The sequence below is a fragment of the Phycodurus eques genome, chromosome 12 (assembly GCF_024500275.1).
Source record: "Phycodurus eques isolate BA_2022a chromosome 12, UOR_Pequ_1.1, whole genome shotgun sequence".
Taxonomy (NCBI): Eukaryota; Metazoa; Chordata; class Actinopteri; order Syngnathiformes; family Syngnathidae; genus Phycodurus; species Phycodurus eques.
In genome coordinates this window covers 6,396,677-6,415,491 of record NC_084536.1, presented here as the reverse complement: position 1 = coordinate 6,415,491, position 18,815 = coordinate 6,396,677, and the positions used below count along the sequence as shown (strand labels likewise).

At 42.2% G+C, this 18,815-nt stretch overlaps 1 protein-coding gene across 2 annotated transcripts in view; it reads left to right on the top strand.

Moving 5' to 3' along the window:
- satb2 (SATB homeobox 2) overlaps window positions 1-18,368 on the top strand; it is a 52,022-nt gene extending 33,654 nt beyond the window's left edge. Inside the window, exons 12-14 of one of the 2 annotated variants that reach the window (XM_061692625.1) lie at window positions 959-1,153; window positions 15,189-15,368; window positions 16,155-18,368. In XM_061692625.1, coding sequence (XP_061548609.1) covers window positions 959-1,153; window positions 15,189-15,368; window positions 16,155-16,643 — 864 coding nt within the window. In that variant the 3' untranslated portion in view covers window positions 16,644-18,368. Of the gene's footprint in view, window positions 1-958; window positions 1,154-15,167; window positions 15,369-16,154 lie in introns of both variants that reach the window. The other variant, XM_061692624.1, reaches the window with a different exon arrangement.
- Window positions 18,369-18,815: the final 447 nt, after the last annotated feature.

The following is an 18,815-nucleotide window of genomic DNA, read 5'->3' as shown; positions in this document are numbered from 1 at the left end:
CAATTGCATAGCTTTCTTCTTTCTTGAATGCTGACTGTCAGTGGTGGATAGTAACAGAGTTTAACAGAGTTTACTGGTATCCATACTTATTTTTCTGATGACTTTTACTTTTACACCGTACATTTGAAATCAGGAAACTGTATTTTCTACTCCTTACTTTTTAAAAATAGGCTTGTTACTTTTTCCAAGCTCCGCAGATGATGGTTAAAAAGATGTAAATAGAGAACGGCAAAGTCCACCGCAGTTGATAACTAAATGACTGAAATCTTTGGGTCTTATCAGGAGGAGAAAAACAGGGACAGCAGTAACATAGAGAAACACGAATCAGGGCGCATTAACGACGATGACAACCGCAGGATATTGTCCATCAATGTCCTTGTCTTGAAGTTGTGTGCCCACAAAAGGTGCCCTCACATTCATCAGTTGGCTTAGTATTGTTAGCTGAAATACGAAAGAATCCGCTTGCCTGGAGCTTTCCTCAAGAGCTGCTCTCACGTTGGCCAGTTTGGCCATTTCTGTCCAATTTAAATTATTTGACATGACTCTGCCTTCCTGGCGGCACGGTGGTCGACTGGTTAGAACGTCAGCCTCACAGATCTGATGTTCAATCCCCGGCCCCGCCTGTGTGGAGTTTGCATGTTTTCCCCGTGCCTGCGTGGGTTTTCTCCGGGCACTCCGGTTTCCTCCCACATCCCAAAAACATGCATGAATTGGAGACGATAAATTGCCCGTAGGTGTGAATGTGAGTCTGAATGGTTGTTTGTTTGTATGTGCCCTGCAATTGGCTGGCGACCAGTTCAGGGTGTACCCCGCCTCCTGCCCGATGATGGCTGGGATGGGCTCCAGCAGGCTCGCGACCCTAGTGAGGGGAAGCGGCTCAGAAAATGGATGGATGGATGGACTCTGCCTTCCTTTTTAACTAACTTTACATCTGGTCCCCTTGTGTCTGTCATCACAGGGTTGGCTGTGCGAATTGCTCCGCTGGAAAGAAAATCCCAGCCCAGAGAACCGCACCCTGTGGGAGAACCTGTGCACCATCCGGCGGTTTCTGGCACTTCCGCAGACCGACAGGGACCTGGCGTACGAGGAGGAGTCGCGGCACCATCACAGCGAGAGGCTACACACCGTCCTCCACCTGCCGCAGGACACACAGGTACAAAAACTTCCTTCAAATGTTATTTGGCTGCAGTGCAATGACTTCAACAAGTATTTATGAAGCACACACCTGAATGAGCACACCTGGAATACTTTTTATTCATTGATTTTTGCCATTTCGTTTTAGTCCCTGCGCACACAGGTACAAAAACAGTTACTTCCTTCAAATGTGTCCTCACTTAAACACGTCTTTCAGACTGCTTCTTTGACACTTTTAAATCAGTGGTATTTGGTCATCCATCCATCCATTTTCTGAGCCGCTTCTCCTCACTAAGGTCGCGGGCGTGCTGGAGCCTATCCCAGCCGTCATCGGGCAGGAGGCGGGGTACACCCTGAACTGGTTGCCAGCCAATCGCAGGCGCACATACAAACAAACAACCATTCACACTCACATTCACACCTACGGGAGGAAACCGGAGTGCCCGGAGAAAATCCACGCAGGCACGGGGAGAACATGCAAACTCCACACAGGCGGGGCCGGGGATTGAACCCCGCACCTCAGAGCTGTGAGGCTGACGCTCTAACCAGTCATCCACCGTGCCGCCGGTATGTGGTCATTGTTATTATTTTTTTTACCAGCAGTAAACACTGCCACAGGGGACACAGGTACAAAAACAAACACTGCCTTCAAATATGTTAACACTTGGTTCAACAAGTCGTTATGGAGCCCATCTTTGAGACTTTTCACTTGTTGTTATTTACACATTTTAATCCCAGCAATAGTCTGCGTCCCAGGATACACAAGTACAAAACCAGTAAAACAATAAAATACGTCTATGCCAACATTGAGGGAACAAACAAATTAAACGGTTGGTTGCACTTTTGCACTGATGGTTTTTAACATTTATTTTAGTCTTCAAGCCAATGTCAGAACCAATGACAGAAAAAAAAAGCCTAACATTGAGCTAAAACTTCACCAAAGGTCAAACTAGCAACTTTACATCACAATGAATTGGGACAAAATTCACATAAAGGTTGTCTCACAGTATCACAAAAACTTACCTTGTGCCTTATCGGTGGGTAGGTAAAGGAATCAACGTTTTATAGCATTTGGTTCCATTCATTATTCTTTTTTTTTGCCGTCTAGGTTTACTTTCGTTTTCAAAATTCACCGGTGTCATGTGAAGTTACTTTGTGTGCCAAAATCTTGAGTTCTGGTCCGTACCCTTTAAAATAAAGGCTACAGCTTAAAACAGGATTTTTTTTACGTCATTAAACAGTCCCAAATAACTATTTTAACAATGCTGTATTTAACCTTTTATCTGAAACATTAATTGATGAAAATTACAACCAATTAAGTTGGGACGTTGTGGTAAACATAAATAAAAACAGAATACAATGATTTGCAAATCATGTTCAACCTATATTTAATTGAATACACTACAAAGACAAGATATTTAATGTTCAAACTGATAAACATGAATGTTTTTAGCAAATAATCATTAACTTTGAATTTTATGGCTGCAACACATTCCCAAAAAGCTGGGACAGGGTCTTGTTTACCACTGTGTTACATCCCCTTTTCTCTAAACAACATTCAATAAACGTTGGGGAACTGAGGACACTAATTGTTGAAGGTTTGTAGGTGGAATTCTTTCCCATTCTTGCTTGATGTACAGCTTCAGCTGTTCAACAGTCCGGGGTCTCCGTTGTCGTATTTTACGCTGCATAATGCGCCACACATGTTCAATGGGAGACAGATCTGGACCGTAGGCAGGCCAGTCTAGTACTCTTTTACTATGAAGCCACGCTGTTGTAACACATGCAGAATGTGGTTTGGCATTGTCTTGCTGAAATAAGCAGGGGCGTCCATGAAAAAGACGGCAGCATATGTTTCTCCAAAACCTTTATGTACCTTTCAGCATTAATGGTGCCTTCACAGATGTGTAAGTTACCCATGCCATTGGCACTACCTCAGCCCCATACCATCACAGATGATGGCTTTTGAACTTTGCATCCATAACAGTCCGGATGGTTCTTTTCCTCTTTGGCCTGGAGGACACGACGTCCACAATTTCCAAAAACAATTTCAAATGTGGACTCGTCAGCCCACAGAACACTTTTCCACTTTGCATCAGTCCATCTTAGATGATCTCGGGCCCAGAGAAGCCGGCGGCGTTTCTGGGTGTTGGTGATAAATGGTTTTTGCTTTGCATATTAGAGTTTTAAGTTGCACTTATGGATGTAGCGCCGAACTGTATTTACTGACATTGGTTTTCTGACATGTTCCTGAGCCCATGTTGTAATATCCTTTACACATTGATGTCGTTTTTTGATGCAGTTCCGCCTGAGGGATCAAAGGTCACGGGCATTCAATGTTGGTTTTCGGCCTTGCCGCTTACATGCAGTGATTTCTCCAGATTCTCTGAACCTTTTGATGACATTATGGACCGTAGATGATGAAATCCCTAAATTCCTTGCAATTGTACATTGAGGAACATTGTCCTTAAAATGTTCAACTGTTTTCTCACGCACTTGTTCACAAAGAGGTGAACCTCGCCCCATCTTTGCTTGTGAATGACTGAACAATTCAGGGAAGCTCCTTTTATACCCAATCATGGCACATTAATAAGTTAATGATTATTTGCTAAAAACAATGAAGTTTATCAGGTTGAACATTAAATATATTGTCTTTGTACCGTGGATTCAATTAAATATAGGTTGAACATAGTTTGCAAATCATTGTATTCCGTTTTTATTTATGTTTAACACAGCGTCCCAACTTCATTGGAATTGGGTTGTAAGTCAATTGGGTTAGTTCCACACACATTGCTTTTTAGTTCATAGGTTTGATATTGATACTGGTTATAAAGAACCCAGAGTCAAATGTTAATTTTAGTCTATGCTGCGAGCTTCTAAGAATATGGATGTTCGGAATTTGGACACCCTTTATTTAAACGATGATATCTTTTGTTGACCCAGCCTCCTGCAAGAATCGGAATAGAGAATCGTTTGAAACCGGAATTGAAATGAGGAACCGGAATCGGGACCAGAATCGGGACCGGAATCACTCCAATTCAAACAATGCCCAACCCTAGTCATTATCTTTTGTCCCGGCGGTAAACATTGCCCCAGACACAGTACAAAAACCTCCTTCAAATGTGTCGTCATTTGGTTTTGGTGCAATTAGTTCAACATTATGGTGCACACTCAAGACCATGCCCAAGACTTTTCTTTCAAGCTCATTATCTTTTGTCCTAACAGTCAACATTGCCACAGGCCACATACAGTGGGTACAGAAAGTATTCAGACTCCCTTAAAATTTTCACTCTTTGTTATATTGCAGCCATTTGCTAAAATCATTGAAGTTCATTTTTATCCCTCTTTAATGTACACACAGCACCCCATATTGACAGAAAAAAAAAATGAATTGTTGAAATTTTCGCAGATGTATTAAAAAAAGAAAAACTGAAATATCACACAGCCATAAGTATTCAGACCCTCTGCTCAGTATTTAGTAGAAGCACCCTTTTGAGCTAATACAGCCATGAGTCTTTTTAGGAATGATGCAACATGTTTTTCACACCTGGATTTGGGGATCATCTGCCATTCCTCCTTGCAGATCCTCTCCAGTTCTGTCAGGTTGGATGGTGAAAGTTGGTGGGCAGCCATTTTCAGGTCTCTCCAGAGCTGCTCAATTGGGTTTAAGTCAGGGCTCAGGCTGGGCCATTCAAAAACAGTCACTGAGTTGTTCTGAAGCCACTCCTTCATTATTTTAGCTGTGTGCTTAGGGTCATTGTTGGAAGGTGAACCTTCGGCCCAGTCTGAGGTCCTGAGCACTCTGGAGAAGTTTTTCGTCCAGGATATCCCTGTACTTGACCGCATTCATCTTTCCTTCGATTGCAACAAGTCTCCCTGTCCCTGCAGCTGAAAAAAACACCCACAGCATGATGCTGCCACCACCATGCTTCACCGTTGGGACTGTATTGGAAAGGTGATGAGCAGTGGATTGGCTGGCAACCAGTTCAGGGTGTAGCCCGCCTCCTGCCCGATGATAGCTGGGATAGGCTCCAGCACGCCCGCGACCCTAGTGAGGGGAAGCGGTTTAGAAAATAGATGGATGGATGGATGGATGAGCAGTGCCTGGTTTTCTCCTCACATACCGCTTAGAATTAAGGCCAAAAAGTTCCATCTTGGTCTCATCAAACCAGAGAATCTTATTTCTCACCATCTTTGAGTCCTACAGGTGATTTTTAGCAAACTCCATGCAGGCTTTCATGTGTGTCTTGCACTGAGGAGAGGCTTCCGTCGGGCCACTCTGCCATACATAAAGCCCCGACTGGTGGAGGGCTGGAGTGATGGTTGACTTTCTAGAACTTTCTCCCATCTCCCGATTGCATTTCTTGCGCTCAGCCACAGCCTCTTTGGGTTCTTTTTTTTTTTTACCTCTCTCACCAAGGCTTTTCTCCCCCAATCACTCAGTTTGCCCAGACGGCCAGCTCTAGGAAGGGTTCTGGTCGTCCCAAACGTCTTCCATCTAAGGATTGTGGAGGCCACTGTGCTCTTAGCAACCTTAAGTGCCCCCCCAAAAAAATTGTAACCTTGGCCAGATCTGTGCCTTGCCACAATTCTGTCTCTGAGCTCTTCAGGCAGTTCCTTTGACCTCATGATTCTCATTTACTCTGACATGCACTGTGAGCTGTAAGGTCTTATATAGACAGGTGTCTGACTTTCCTAATCAATTCCAATTAGTATAATCAAACCATCAAACCAAGAACCATCTCAAGGATGAACAGAAGACACGGACAGCACCCGAGTTAAATATGAGTGTCACAGCAAAGGGTCTGAATACTTATGGCTGTGTGATATTTCAGTAATTCATTTTTAATAAATCTGCAAAAAATTCAACAATTCCGTTTTTTTTCTGGTAATATGGGGTGCTCTGTGTACATTAATGAGAAAAAAAAATTACTTAAATTATTTTAACAAATGGCTGCAATATAACAAAGAGTGAAAGATTTAAGGGGGTCCGAATACTTTCTGTACCCACTTGTATTTATATTAATATACACTGCCTTCAAATGTGTCCTCAAAATGTTTTATTCATCTCGCACATTTTGACAGCTGCAAGGCACTTTAGGAGAACCACAGTAAATACTGCCTGAATTGAGTTCTGGAGTAACTTATCAGGGCCAAAAGAGGACACTATTGTCAAGAGGTTCAGGAACCTCCGGGACAGGGTTTGCAGTGCTGGACACATCTGATTGGCAACTTTTAGTTCTTGAAATTACTACGAAAATGAGAATGAAAATGTGGGTATTTCTTTACTTTCTCATTCATTTTTGTCCCAGCAGAGTGAAGTGTAAACCTGGTTTCTGGGTGGCACAACAGGAAATACCACATTGCATTTACAAGAGGCTTTAAAGAGGGAGAGAATGTGTCCGTGTTTACACTTTAGTTCGGACTTCCAAAAAAAAAACAAGAATACCGGGTAGTTAGTAGCGAGTCTAAAGAACATGGAGAGCGTTTTAGATCCCTAAACTAACTGAATTGTGATCCTTGGCTCTCACTTGTCTACAATGCTTTTTAATCAAATTAAACTCAAGGGAAGACAATTAGCTTTATGAATGAAGTTTTTTTTTCTAAATTAATAAATGTGTTCTGCCAAATAGAAGAATGTCAATGAATAAATCAATGCACACACACACACACACAAACACACACACACACAAAAGAAAACCAAACAATATGAAAGCAGACGGTTAATTACATAAAAGGTTCAAGTGGCTCTTTCCCGTTTAAGAAATAAATTACAGTGGAACCTTTTCAGTCAAACACCCCTCTGGTTGTAAAATTTTGAATTTGACCACTCAGTTCGCCAAGTCTCAAAGGATTAATGTATTTCCATTTTGCTTTTGTTTGGCTTTTTTGCAAAACCTATTTCAAAAGAAGGTGAAGCCCCAATAAGGAGTATTAAGAGAACTACGGAAGTGACAGTCGTAAGGCTAACATCACCATAACTTTAAGTAATTAACTTTTTCAATGTTTTAACGTTAAACAATTAGCAATATGTAACTTATTTTCGTACTTACTGTAGGTAGCAATTGAACATTGAAAACAAGTGAGATGCATGAGGCAATTCACCACATTAATGAAGAAGGGGTAAAGTTAAGACTTTTGTTGTTTGTGCGTTTTAATACTAACAGCTTAATTAACTTGAACGTTAAATGTTGCTCAAACCATTGCCTAAAGAGTTAGTAAAGATTTTAGAATGGGGACTGTTCGATTAATTAATATAGAGAAGAAAAATCACCTTTATTGTCATGAACATGCATGCATGCACACAAAATTTGTTCTCTGCACTTTACCCATCACAGTGAACACACACACTTGAGCAGGGGGCAGCTGAAGTGTCCGGGGAGCAGTTCGGAGTGTCAGTGTCTTGCTCTAGGACACCACAGCCGTGCGTCCGGGGGATGGTCTGGTCGGGGTCTTGAACATAGGTAATTTAGAGTCTTCAATTAACCTACCACGCATATTTTGGGGATGTGGGAGGAAACCGGAGTACCCGGAGAAAACCCACACAGGCACGGGGAGAACATGCAAACTCCACACAGGTGAGGCCGGATTTGAACCCGGGTCCTGAGGACTGTGAGGCAGACGTGCTATCCAGTCGTCCACCTCAGTAAACATTAATGTTAATAATGAATTGTAAAGGCACTGTGTCCTATTGTTTAGTGTGTCTGCCTCACAGTTCTGAGGTTTGGGCTTTTGAATCTTAGCTCCAGTCTTCCTGTGTGGAGTTAACATGTTCTCCCCATGCCTGTGTGGGTTTCCCTAGTACTCCGGCTTCCACCTACATCCCAAAAACATGCATGTTAGGTTCGGTGAAGACTCCAAATTGTCCATCGGTGTGAATGCAAGTGTGAATGGTTGTTTCTCTATGTGTGCCTGGGATTGGCTGGCGACCTGGACCCCACCTCTTGTCCAAATTCAGCGGGAAAACCTCCGGCATACCCGCAAGCCAAATGACAAGATGACAAAATGGATCATTTATTAACTTACACAGTGCTCAATGATGATGAGAAGAGGAAAAATAAAACCGCGATACATGCCACATGTTTAAAAGCTAGCAAGCATTCGACTCAACTCTTACGCTATCAAAACAGCGTGTTGCCATAGCTTTGCTAACATCGTGATTGTGAACTGTAAGAAAAAAAATGCTTAATTAGGTATCGATGACAACTAAAAAGATACACCTTACTTATGTGTTTTTGTTTTTTTTTGACAGAGATTTTTTTTTAATGCAAGGAGCTAATGATTTTTTTGTCTGGCACAAGACACGATGCACTTGGCACAAATCATTCTTTTAGCTCAAACAAGTTTCTTAAATAAGACCATGGGTAGAGAATACCTTGCTTCTCTGGATCTGTTGCCGGCGTCATCATCAACCATGCTCCATGATTCACGTTCCTGCATTTTCCTGCTGTCCTTGTTTTTTTTCCACCTTGTAAGACTCCAAGATCTCAATTAATCAATCATGATCTCAACTGCAGTTGACTCTCTTTATTTACCCCTTTTTCACGTCGTGCCATCACTCGCAGAGGTGGAAAAAAAAGTAACAAGCCTATATTAACAAAGTAAAGTGTATAAACAACAGATATAGTAAAAGTAAAACGTTGTCAGAGAAATAATACTCAAGTACAGTACAGATGCCTGAAAATTTCACACCAACAAAGTATTTGTACATTGCTACTTCCCATCAGTGGTGTTAACCACTCCAAAAGGCTAATAGTGGTTGCCCTCAAATTGCCTGAATCAAATTGTTACCCTCTCACAGTCCACCACAACTCATGACTCAGCGTGCAAATGGTGAACGTTTTATTAAAGACTGATGGTGGGACAGGAAGGAAGATGCGGTGGCACCGTGAGGACATTCCTCTGCTCCTCTCGTGATCTTAAAATACTTTTGGTCCAATTAGAGCCTCCTAATCCCCCCCCAACTGTAACCACATGTGGTGAAGGGCTGCTGACTTATTAATGGCCAATGAGGTGTTTGCCAGAGTATATTTAATACATCTAAATATATATAGGACATGTGCGTATATGTCTTCATGGGAGGTGACCACAAACCCACCACACGTGTGTCCCATGTGTCTCACACACTGATAGTTGTGAGTGCTCCTTTGTCTTCGGACAATAGGGCAAGCGAGCACACAATGCTAAATTAAAAATGGATGTACAGTGGAAACACATACACACACACACACACACACACACACACACACACACACACGCACGTGTGTTTACATTAGCTTGTTCTTTTTGCTTCATGTCTGGGGGGCTTTGGGACTGTGTGTCTATTAGGTGGGCAGGTAAATGTGTGCGTGTGTTTGTGAGTGCCCCCCACAACAGCCTCACATTTCTTCATGAGTGACACGGCCCCCGTGCTCGCTGTACAGCTTTTATTCATATGCCGTTTGCAGTTAAGTGCATCCCACAGCTAATTTGGCACAGCCTGCCCTTATAAATAATTTCTGTATTGTTTTTGCTAAATTGATTTCTGCTGCAAGACTCTGTGTGTGTGTGTGTGTGTGTGTGTTTGTGCATGGAAGTATGCGTGTGTGCGTGCGCATTTGTGTAGAGGCAACTCAGACCCCAGGAGTCAAAGGACTAGAACAAGAAGAAACAATTCCTCGGCACATGGTCCCCTCTGTGTGTGTCTGAGTTTAATACTTGTAGAAAAGATACAAAATTGGCTTCTGCCTGCCTGTCTGTCTGTCTCACTCATTCTGTCTCTCTGTCTCCTCTGATTGTTGGTCATTGCCAAGTTCTGCGAGCAATACTACACAGTACAATATGTTTTTTTTTGTTGTTGTTTTGTTTCTGTCATGTTATTAGATATAGTAAATACTGATTTTGAACTGCTCCAGATGATTTACATGGCACTGTTGTGTGCTGTTATGTCACACTTTTCTATGACATTGACGGTTTCCATAACGGCACAGTGATAGCGTTAGTATTAAGAGGGGGCTTCAATAGGGCAAGTCTCCAATGAAGGCCCAGTTATAAAATGTACCGTCCGCTACTGATAAACACTGGCACGGATTGGAGGACCGAAGTTGTTCCGCCAATATTTCACGGTTGGATCAGAGCAGTAACAGGGGTGTGAAGTTCAACACCTGACAGCCATTTCTCCCACCCTTGTTGTTGTTGTCAGACGTCACACCAGAAATGTCTAAAAATGTTGTTCAGAGGGATATTTTGACAAAGACAAGCCAATTCATCCATTTTCAAACACTTAAGAGTCGTGGGTGACTTGGTGCCTATCTCAGCTGACTTTAACCAAGTTTACCTAACATGCATCTGTTAGGAACGTGCAAGGAAAACAATAGTACCTAGAGAAACTCCACGTAGGAAGGTCAGAGCTGAGATTCAAATCCAGAAACTCTTGACAGTGAGGCAGAGGTGCTCGCCTGTACTCCACCTTGTTTCCATAAAGACAAGCCTGTATTTTTTAAAATAGGAAGAAATATGTTCACATTTAGTTGTACAGTATATGATATTTAAAAAAAAACAAAGTGATGAAAACCGAAATTTCAACCCTGGGTAATCCATTCAGTACATCACAAACAAACTACATTTGTGTTGGCAGTATTGGTTTTATGGGTTTAATGTGAGTTAATGGACAGTAACAATAATGTAAACAGTTCTTCCAGTAACTTTAAAGCTAAAAACGGACACGAAACAAGTTGATTTTGTCTTCCTGGTGGCACCTTGGTGCCTTCAACAGTATGTAGCCTGCTTTTTGTGGGTGGGGGTGGTAGTGTCACAATTAACACAGGCATTTGCAGATAAATGGAATGAATACCACACACACACACACACACGCTAACATTTTCAATTAAAGCAAACCCGTCAGAGAGCACAGATGCACCCAACTGCAACGCTAGCTTGTCTCAGTAACATAGCGTGTGCGCTGTCTTTTCATCTAAAGAATCATTTCACAAGACCAGAGGAAAGTGCCGTGACTCACGCATATACACGCGCACACACGTGAGTAAATGAGCAAACAAAAAAAAAACACTTACTGATAACCGGATGTCTTAAGTGAAGCACAAAACTAACAGAAAAGTGATTTTTCTCTTCTTCATTACAAATTTATCTCCGTGTTAATGGTGTCTCTGGTGGGCACATGTGTGCACCTCCCAGGCCCCCACCTTAGAGGGCGAGGATGAGGGCTCATTAAGGAGAAGATGAATATTTGATGTTTTATAATTCTTTTATCGTTCTGTGCTCTAATTTGCCTCAATTTACAGGAATCTTGATTTGCTTGCAACTGTGCATTTAAAGAGAGGAGAGCGCGCACAGTCAGGCGGGAAAATAGAGAGAAAAAATACTTTGAGCCTATCACGCTATGAAAAGAACTGCTAGCTTGGTGAAAAGTTCCCAACATGTCGACGAATCACTGCTTTTGGACCATACAAACGGGCACCACGTCTTTGGCAATGTTCCGCGCGATTGAATTCGTGATTGCCTTTCTTGTCATTGAGAAAACAATTTAAAACATATTTTGCTCATGTTGTCTGATGTTATTGGGAATTCAAACTTTTTTTTAATTTACTTAAAAGTCACTAAATATTGCGACCATTTCACAAAGCTAGCAACACTGACTGATTATGTGAACCAGCTCCTCTGTTCGCAGCCTTGTTGTCAGTGGAAGCAGTGCCCATTATTTCACAACGATGGATAAATATTGAATTTAATTCCATTCAATTTGCTAGTTGTTTCCTATCAAACAGGTCATGAATATTTAGGTTAAAATGTTCAAAAGCAAAATAATTTCCATTTAGAGGAGCACATAGCAGTAATGTTCAGGGGTGCGCAAGGTGCACATGCAGGCTGCAAATCGCTGTGGATTTGCATACCGGGCATGTTGCAAGAGGAGTGATAGACGGGGCGGGAGTAGTGTTGTGTTGTTTTCAAGTGACTCGTTGAAAGGAAAAAATCTTTTGAGTGAACCAACTGAATGGAATCAGTTCAGTTCCGTTAAGCTTTTGATGTTTTGAATGCAACGTTAATGCTTGAGCTCATCAAACTCATTTAGTGTATAAAACCATAATGTCTCCCCCCAAAAAGTAAGTAAGCTTCAAACTTTGTCTCCAAAACACTGTTCTCATAAGTGACTGGCCAGAACGTTTAGTAGAAGATGAGAAGGGAACGGTCGTCATCTTGCTCTTCTGCTTCACCTTGTCTTTCACCCAACATTGGCATTGTGACAAATATTTCAAACTGATTACATGTGAATTAAACAGAGTGACAAAATTCCAATGTCATCAGAGCACAATGCACTGGACACAAGCATAAATGGCTGCCGCCATTGCCCATCTTTAATGGCATTATTAATTACGGATCGTATAATAAATACATTGATATTTTGTCATATTTTACATATGAGATGGGGACAACTAGTACAGTTGGCAAAATAAACTTGATTGTTCTTCTAGATTTATGGATTTTGTCATTAGTTCGGAAACTAGAGGTGTAAAAAGTGGGAATAAAGTAGGCGGAGGTGGGGAGGCAGAGTTCCTGGCATTATCCAGTTTGAGTTGGCTGAGCTTGACAGAGTCCTTCTTCAACTAATCATTCATGATGCATTCGATGTGAGCAGAGATGGAGGCGGGACGGGGGAAAGTTTTTCAAGGAATTTCTCAACATCTAAATATGTCACTTTCCGTTAAAGAGGGCGAGCATGGGCCAGGGAAGTAAAATATAAACATACCAAATTCCTGTAAGCTGACCATTCCCCCCTGCGATTGAAACCGGAGCCTGCCCTCGCCATTATTGAAGTAATACCCTGTCATTATTGAAGAGAGAATGACTATTATCTTTACGTGACTCCTTTAATTTTAATGCGCCACAGATTTATAGCTGGACATTCCAGTGGTGGAGGACCCCGCCCTGCTCTTAAAGTGACACGACCACAACACGTCGCCACCTTCTGACAAACAAGCCAAGTCTCTCAACACTTGATCCCGGAGCTTTCGGAACGGCAAACACATACACAATCCCAGCCTTGTTTTTCTCTGCCGACAATCATTTTCTCTGCATGCAACTCTCACAGGCTGCAAGCAAATTCTTCCCTACTGCTTAAAGGATAATGTGCATCCTCAGTACAGAAATCTTTGGGTCAGAATTTTGGGTGGAGCGGTAAGGAGGCCATCTTGGGGTTTGGAATCTTCACATATTATAGGTCAAATACAACGAACAATCGACAGTTGTCAGTCAGTAAAAGTACATACAAAAGTGCTTTAGAGCACTATTTCCCAACCTTTATTGAGCCAAGGCACCCATTTTACATTATAAAAATCTTATAACACACTACCAACCAAAAATGTCACAAAAAGTATGAATACGGAAATAATAATGGTCTTTTCTCAATTGACTCACAAATTGACTTGCTCAGTGTGAAATATGGGCCTGTTTAATTGAACATAAAGCTGATCTACTCGCACGAAGCCATCCATCATTCTCTTGAATGAAAAGCAACAGGTGGTTGCACAGGTATATTTGACCTTCTGCCATCTAATGGAAGAGCAATTCATTGTTCTACCTGTCACAATACATCACTGGCCCAGATAGACAAACAAGAGATCTCTGTAATTAACGAATTATAATTTTCAGACAAATTAAGCAAAATCGGATCATGTCCCACCACTGATGATCTCTCACAGCACACGAGTGTCCCAAGGCAGCATTGTTGGGAATCAGAGATGATCAGTTTTATATTTTGGATGATACAATTGCAGAGCTCTTTTCCAAAAGGCTATGCTGCCTTTTTGATGATTCTGGGGAAAAAATGACATCCAGTCTTAGACTTGCAAATTTAAAAAACAATCTTAATCTGGGCGGCACGGTGAACGACTGGTTAGCAGATCTGCCTCACAGTTCTGAGGACCGAGGTTCAATCCCCGGCCCCACCTGTGTGGAGTTTGCATGTCCTCCCAGTGCCTGCGTCGGTTTTCTCCGGGCACTCCGGTTTCCTCCCACATCCTAAAAACATGCGTGGTATGTTGATTGAAGACTCTAAATTGCCCTTAGATGTGAATGTGAGTGCGAATGGTTGTTTGTTTCTATGTGGCCTGTGATTGGCTGGTGACTAGTTCAGGGTGTATCCCGCCTCTCGCCCGAAGATAGCTGGGATAGGCTCCAGCACGCCCGCGACCCTAATGCGGATGAGCGGAACGGAAGATGAATAAATGGATCTTAATCTGTTAAAACAATTAATTGGTTTAGTCAACAGATCTGACTTTGTACACAATGGAATGGCAAGTTTGGTATTCATCTTGTTTTGGAAATAGTTCTTCAATTCTAGTTTTTATTCTTAAATCACTCGGTTGGAGTGCTTGGTGATCAAAACTAAAAAGTGGAGTACCTCAAGGATCCATTCTTTGAGTTCTTCTGATTTGCTCAAATAGCTGACTAAGATTAGCCTTTTTAAACGAATACACGAAGCATGCCATTCAGTTGAGGCAGATGAAATTGTTCTATTAACAAGACCAGATCAAATGTATTTTGAATCTATGAGGGGAAAAAAATGTTTTCCTCTCATCAGAATTTTGAATGTACCAAATGAACAACAAAACTATCCAATTCCTATTTCAGTTTCATAACTTTTTATGGATGTGGAAGATGGATCTTGTGGATCAGTGGAAGATACAGCCTGTAACTTTGAATGAGTTAACATTTTAATAATTGAGAGAAGTGTAAAGCTGGTGTTCCACTAGAACTGCCACACTCCATCACATTAGGCCAAAGGTATAATGGATACATGATGGTTAGATTGTCCATTGGTCAAGCAGGTTAATAGTGCGTGACACACTGTGGACTGTGAACACCCTCGCTTCACCCTGAAAGCCCTGGCTACTGTGCGCTCGAACATTGGACAAACAATACAGTCTTGTGTGAAAAAATGTCCACACATTTGAAATAAAGTTTTTTTATGGGCCTCAATTATGCGTTTTTCTCCAGGCTGTAGTCTTGATCAGGGGTCATTGCGCCCCATTAATTAGCTCTTTTGCCTTTCTCGGCAGGCGCTCCACAGACCACCCCCGTCCCAGATAAAGGAGCACCGTTCATCTCCCATGCGAGAGGAGCTGTTATCGGCTCCCGTTAACGATGAGGGAGGACAGACTGTCGTAACGACCGCTGGAGGTGGACAGAGCACCACTGGTAGTGCTGGAAGCAGCAAGAAGACACGATTGCGCACCAAGGTATAGTATTGTCCAGATAAGCCTTTTCCAAAAAGTTTTAAGCCACATACCCCGTTCTACAAAAAAAGTTAGAACAAAGCAGCGTGTTTATAGCAGCCATATATAAAGGCATTTGTAGAGCTCCAAAAATAAAGTACATTCCATAAAGCAAATGCTCATATTTAACCTTTTTATTGTAAATGTGGTCTTACTTCCAGGCCATCACTGTACCCACGAGGGTGCCTGCACACTCCCAAGATCAATCTTTTGCCAAATTCATCCGCTTCAACACCTTGACAACTTTGGTGCACACCCTCTCCCCTACACACACCAGCTAAAAAAAAATCGATTAAAAATAATCAAGTGAAGCAGGAGTGCCTGCATTACAGTTCACAAATCCCTAGTCGAGATCACTCCTTTCACAAATACACCCCCTTCGACATCCCGACTGCTCAACTGCTTCGATGCAGCCCCTCTGCCCCACACAACCTTAAAAAAGTTGTGTGTAGTGCTGTCAGCAGCAAGAGGCCACATTTGTCACAATGGTATAGTTTTGATTGACCTGTCTTTAAACTTTTTAACCCACACACCATCTACCTCCTGAAGTCAGTCAAAACAAAACCTATATACAATATAGCCAATTAAGGCATAAACTTTATTCATGCAAACAGTAGCCTACTCATTAAACCAGACCGCCGCACCACAGTTTGGGAAATCCCTGGTATAGCGCTAAAAAGGTATCATTCTGTGTTAAGTGTATGCTGCTGGAGCTGGACTAAATATTCTCTCCCGATCCATGTGTTTTAGATCTCTCTGGAGGCATTGGGCATCCTGCAGAGCTTCATCCAGGACGTTGGCCTGTATCCAGACCAAGAGGCCATCCACACCTTATCGGCACAACTGGACCTGCCCAAGCACACCATCATCAAGTTCTTCCAGAACCAGCGCTACCACGTCAAGCATCACGGCCGCCTCAAGGAGCTAAGCGAGGGGGCCACCGTCAGCGGAGGCGTGGATGTCAGCGAATATCGGGAAGAGGAATTGCTCTCGGGCTCAGAGGACCCGGAATCCAGTGAGGACGGGACGGAGGAAATTTACCAGTCAGAGGGGAGTGGCGGTGGGAGCACGGGAGGACTGAATCAGCCTCAAGCTTCCTCTAACTCTAGCCAGGCGTCCTCCGGTAATAACGTGACTCAGGAGGAGGGCAAGGACAAGGGTCCATCCCGACCAGGTGGTCCCCTGGCTCTAGGAAGCTCATCATCTAGTCCTAGAGAGCAGCCTGACTACCAGAGGTAGAGACGGCCAAATACAACAAAGAAACAGCGAGTGGATTAGAGAATGCAAGGACAAAGCAACTCCAGCAATGGAGTATGGTATAAGTGTACAGCTGAAGTAGGCACAGGAATCATAAACCACTGGCCAGAAACATTTCATGATGACAATCTTAGAGTAACTTTTTACTTTGGCCCCTAGACACGATTGGTGGGCGCTGAGTAAATGTGAAACATCTCGATAGATCAACTAAAGCTGCTCATGTGGTCAATTCAAGAGCTCCTAGAAATAGGTTGGAAGGGTAGCATCAGCTCGAGCCAACGACAGATGTGTTCATCTCTCTCTTGAGTCTGAGCACCGCAGTCATGTTGGACCCTTTGAGTCGAGCGCCTCTCATGGACTTTGGAGACCTCGTAAAACCTCAGGACAGACACTTGTGTTGCTATTGCTGTTCCTTGCCTGAGAAGACCAACAAAACATCCCGCGTAACCCTTGAGAATCACTACCACTCCTATGTAGCACTTATGACTATTTTATGGATGTGATGGCCCCGTGTCTAGTCTCATCCTCTAACCTACCTTACCTACCCAGCTCCATTCCCCGCTCAAGTCTCATCAAACTGTGAGCTTAATAAAGGAACCACAAGAGGACACCGTCGACTGTTTTGCCAGGGAAACAAAGTCAAGACGGATGCGCGAAGGGACACTCAACTCCACCCCTTGAACCTTTCCCGGCACCATCCACATGTGTGGCAAGAAGAAGCCAAAAACATTTGAGGGAGGGACTTGTGCGAAGATTCGGCAGCCATGCAATCAGTCACTTTACGAGTGCTAGTCTATCCTTCCCATCACACCCTCTCCCGCTTTTCCCCCCTCTTTAATTGGTGCCCATAGTCTTGTGTCTAACCACACACCCCCGCACTTAAGCCTCACCAACCCTATTTATTGCTATCTTCATCTATGATTATTATTATCATTATTGTTATTATTGTTGTTATTATGGTTAGGATATCTAAGTGCTATTTCTCGTTTTTGATGTTCTGGCTTTAAACAAGGGCAGTTATTTTGATAACAAGACACGGACGATGGAAAATGGAGGGAAGATTCTAAAAAGAAGCAGTTACTGAGTGATATTTGCGAGAAAACAAATCCCTGTCATGTCGCGGTATTTTGTTTGTTGCAGCGACAACGTCCAGATGAGAAACTTAAAAAAAAAAGGGAAATTGTGCTTTACTTTGATGCAGTTGATGACAATCTACTTTTTTGAGCCATGACAAACACATGGCAATTCTATTTCTATTCTGTAATGTCTGTAAATACCCAAAATGGGATAAATTGTTATCAGTGTGTGTCTGTTTTTCATTTTTCGGAGTGTCTTTTAAGTGTTTGAGCCAGTTTGGAGTAGCAGTGGGGAGTTTTTCTTGTTTTGTTTTGTTTTTGTGTCAACTCAGTGAAATCAGTTACATTGTGCCAGCCAAATCTGATCTTTTTTTTAAAGAGTATTTAAGAAGTGAAAAGTGTTTAGTGTTTAATGTCTGGTGCAGTGGTGTACACATATGTTCAAAACATTATATGAGAATGGATCACTTCTCATGACTGTACACTCCAACTGACGACCTGCCTTCTAATTATCAGGTCAACACAGATCAGATATTGTTGTGTTTTTCTGTAAGACAGGAATCAGGGTTAAATACAGTTCCGATGAAATAGTTCATTTCAAAATGTTCATTCAGTGTTGAAGTGAATAAAATTTGTGAATTCAAATGAAGTGTCGTTTTTACCAGAACCCTTATTTTCTCCCCCAATTTCAGCTGATCGCGAAATGCCTAAGTTTGGGTAAATCAGAAGAATGAATAGAAGACTGCATAATTCATAATCTTATTTCAAGGTCTTGAGACTTTAGCTGAAATAGAACAAAACTGTTCAATTATATGACAACTGCTTTTTTGGAGAATGAAAATCATAAAACTGAATGCTTTAAATTAACCAAAGATTGCATTATGATTACCCTCTAAAGGCTGAAAACACTTGGCTATGAAAACAGATATTTTAGATTGTTTTTAGTAACTCATTCTCATCTAAATATACTTACGGTGCTGAATATAAATTCAATTGTTTTTGCATTTAAGCATAAGCAAACCCAACAAAATTGGAATTTTAGGGGGGACGTTTATTATGCAAATAGCAGAACAGACAA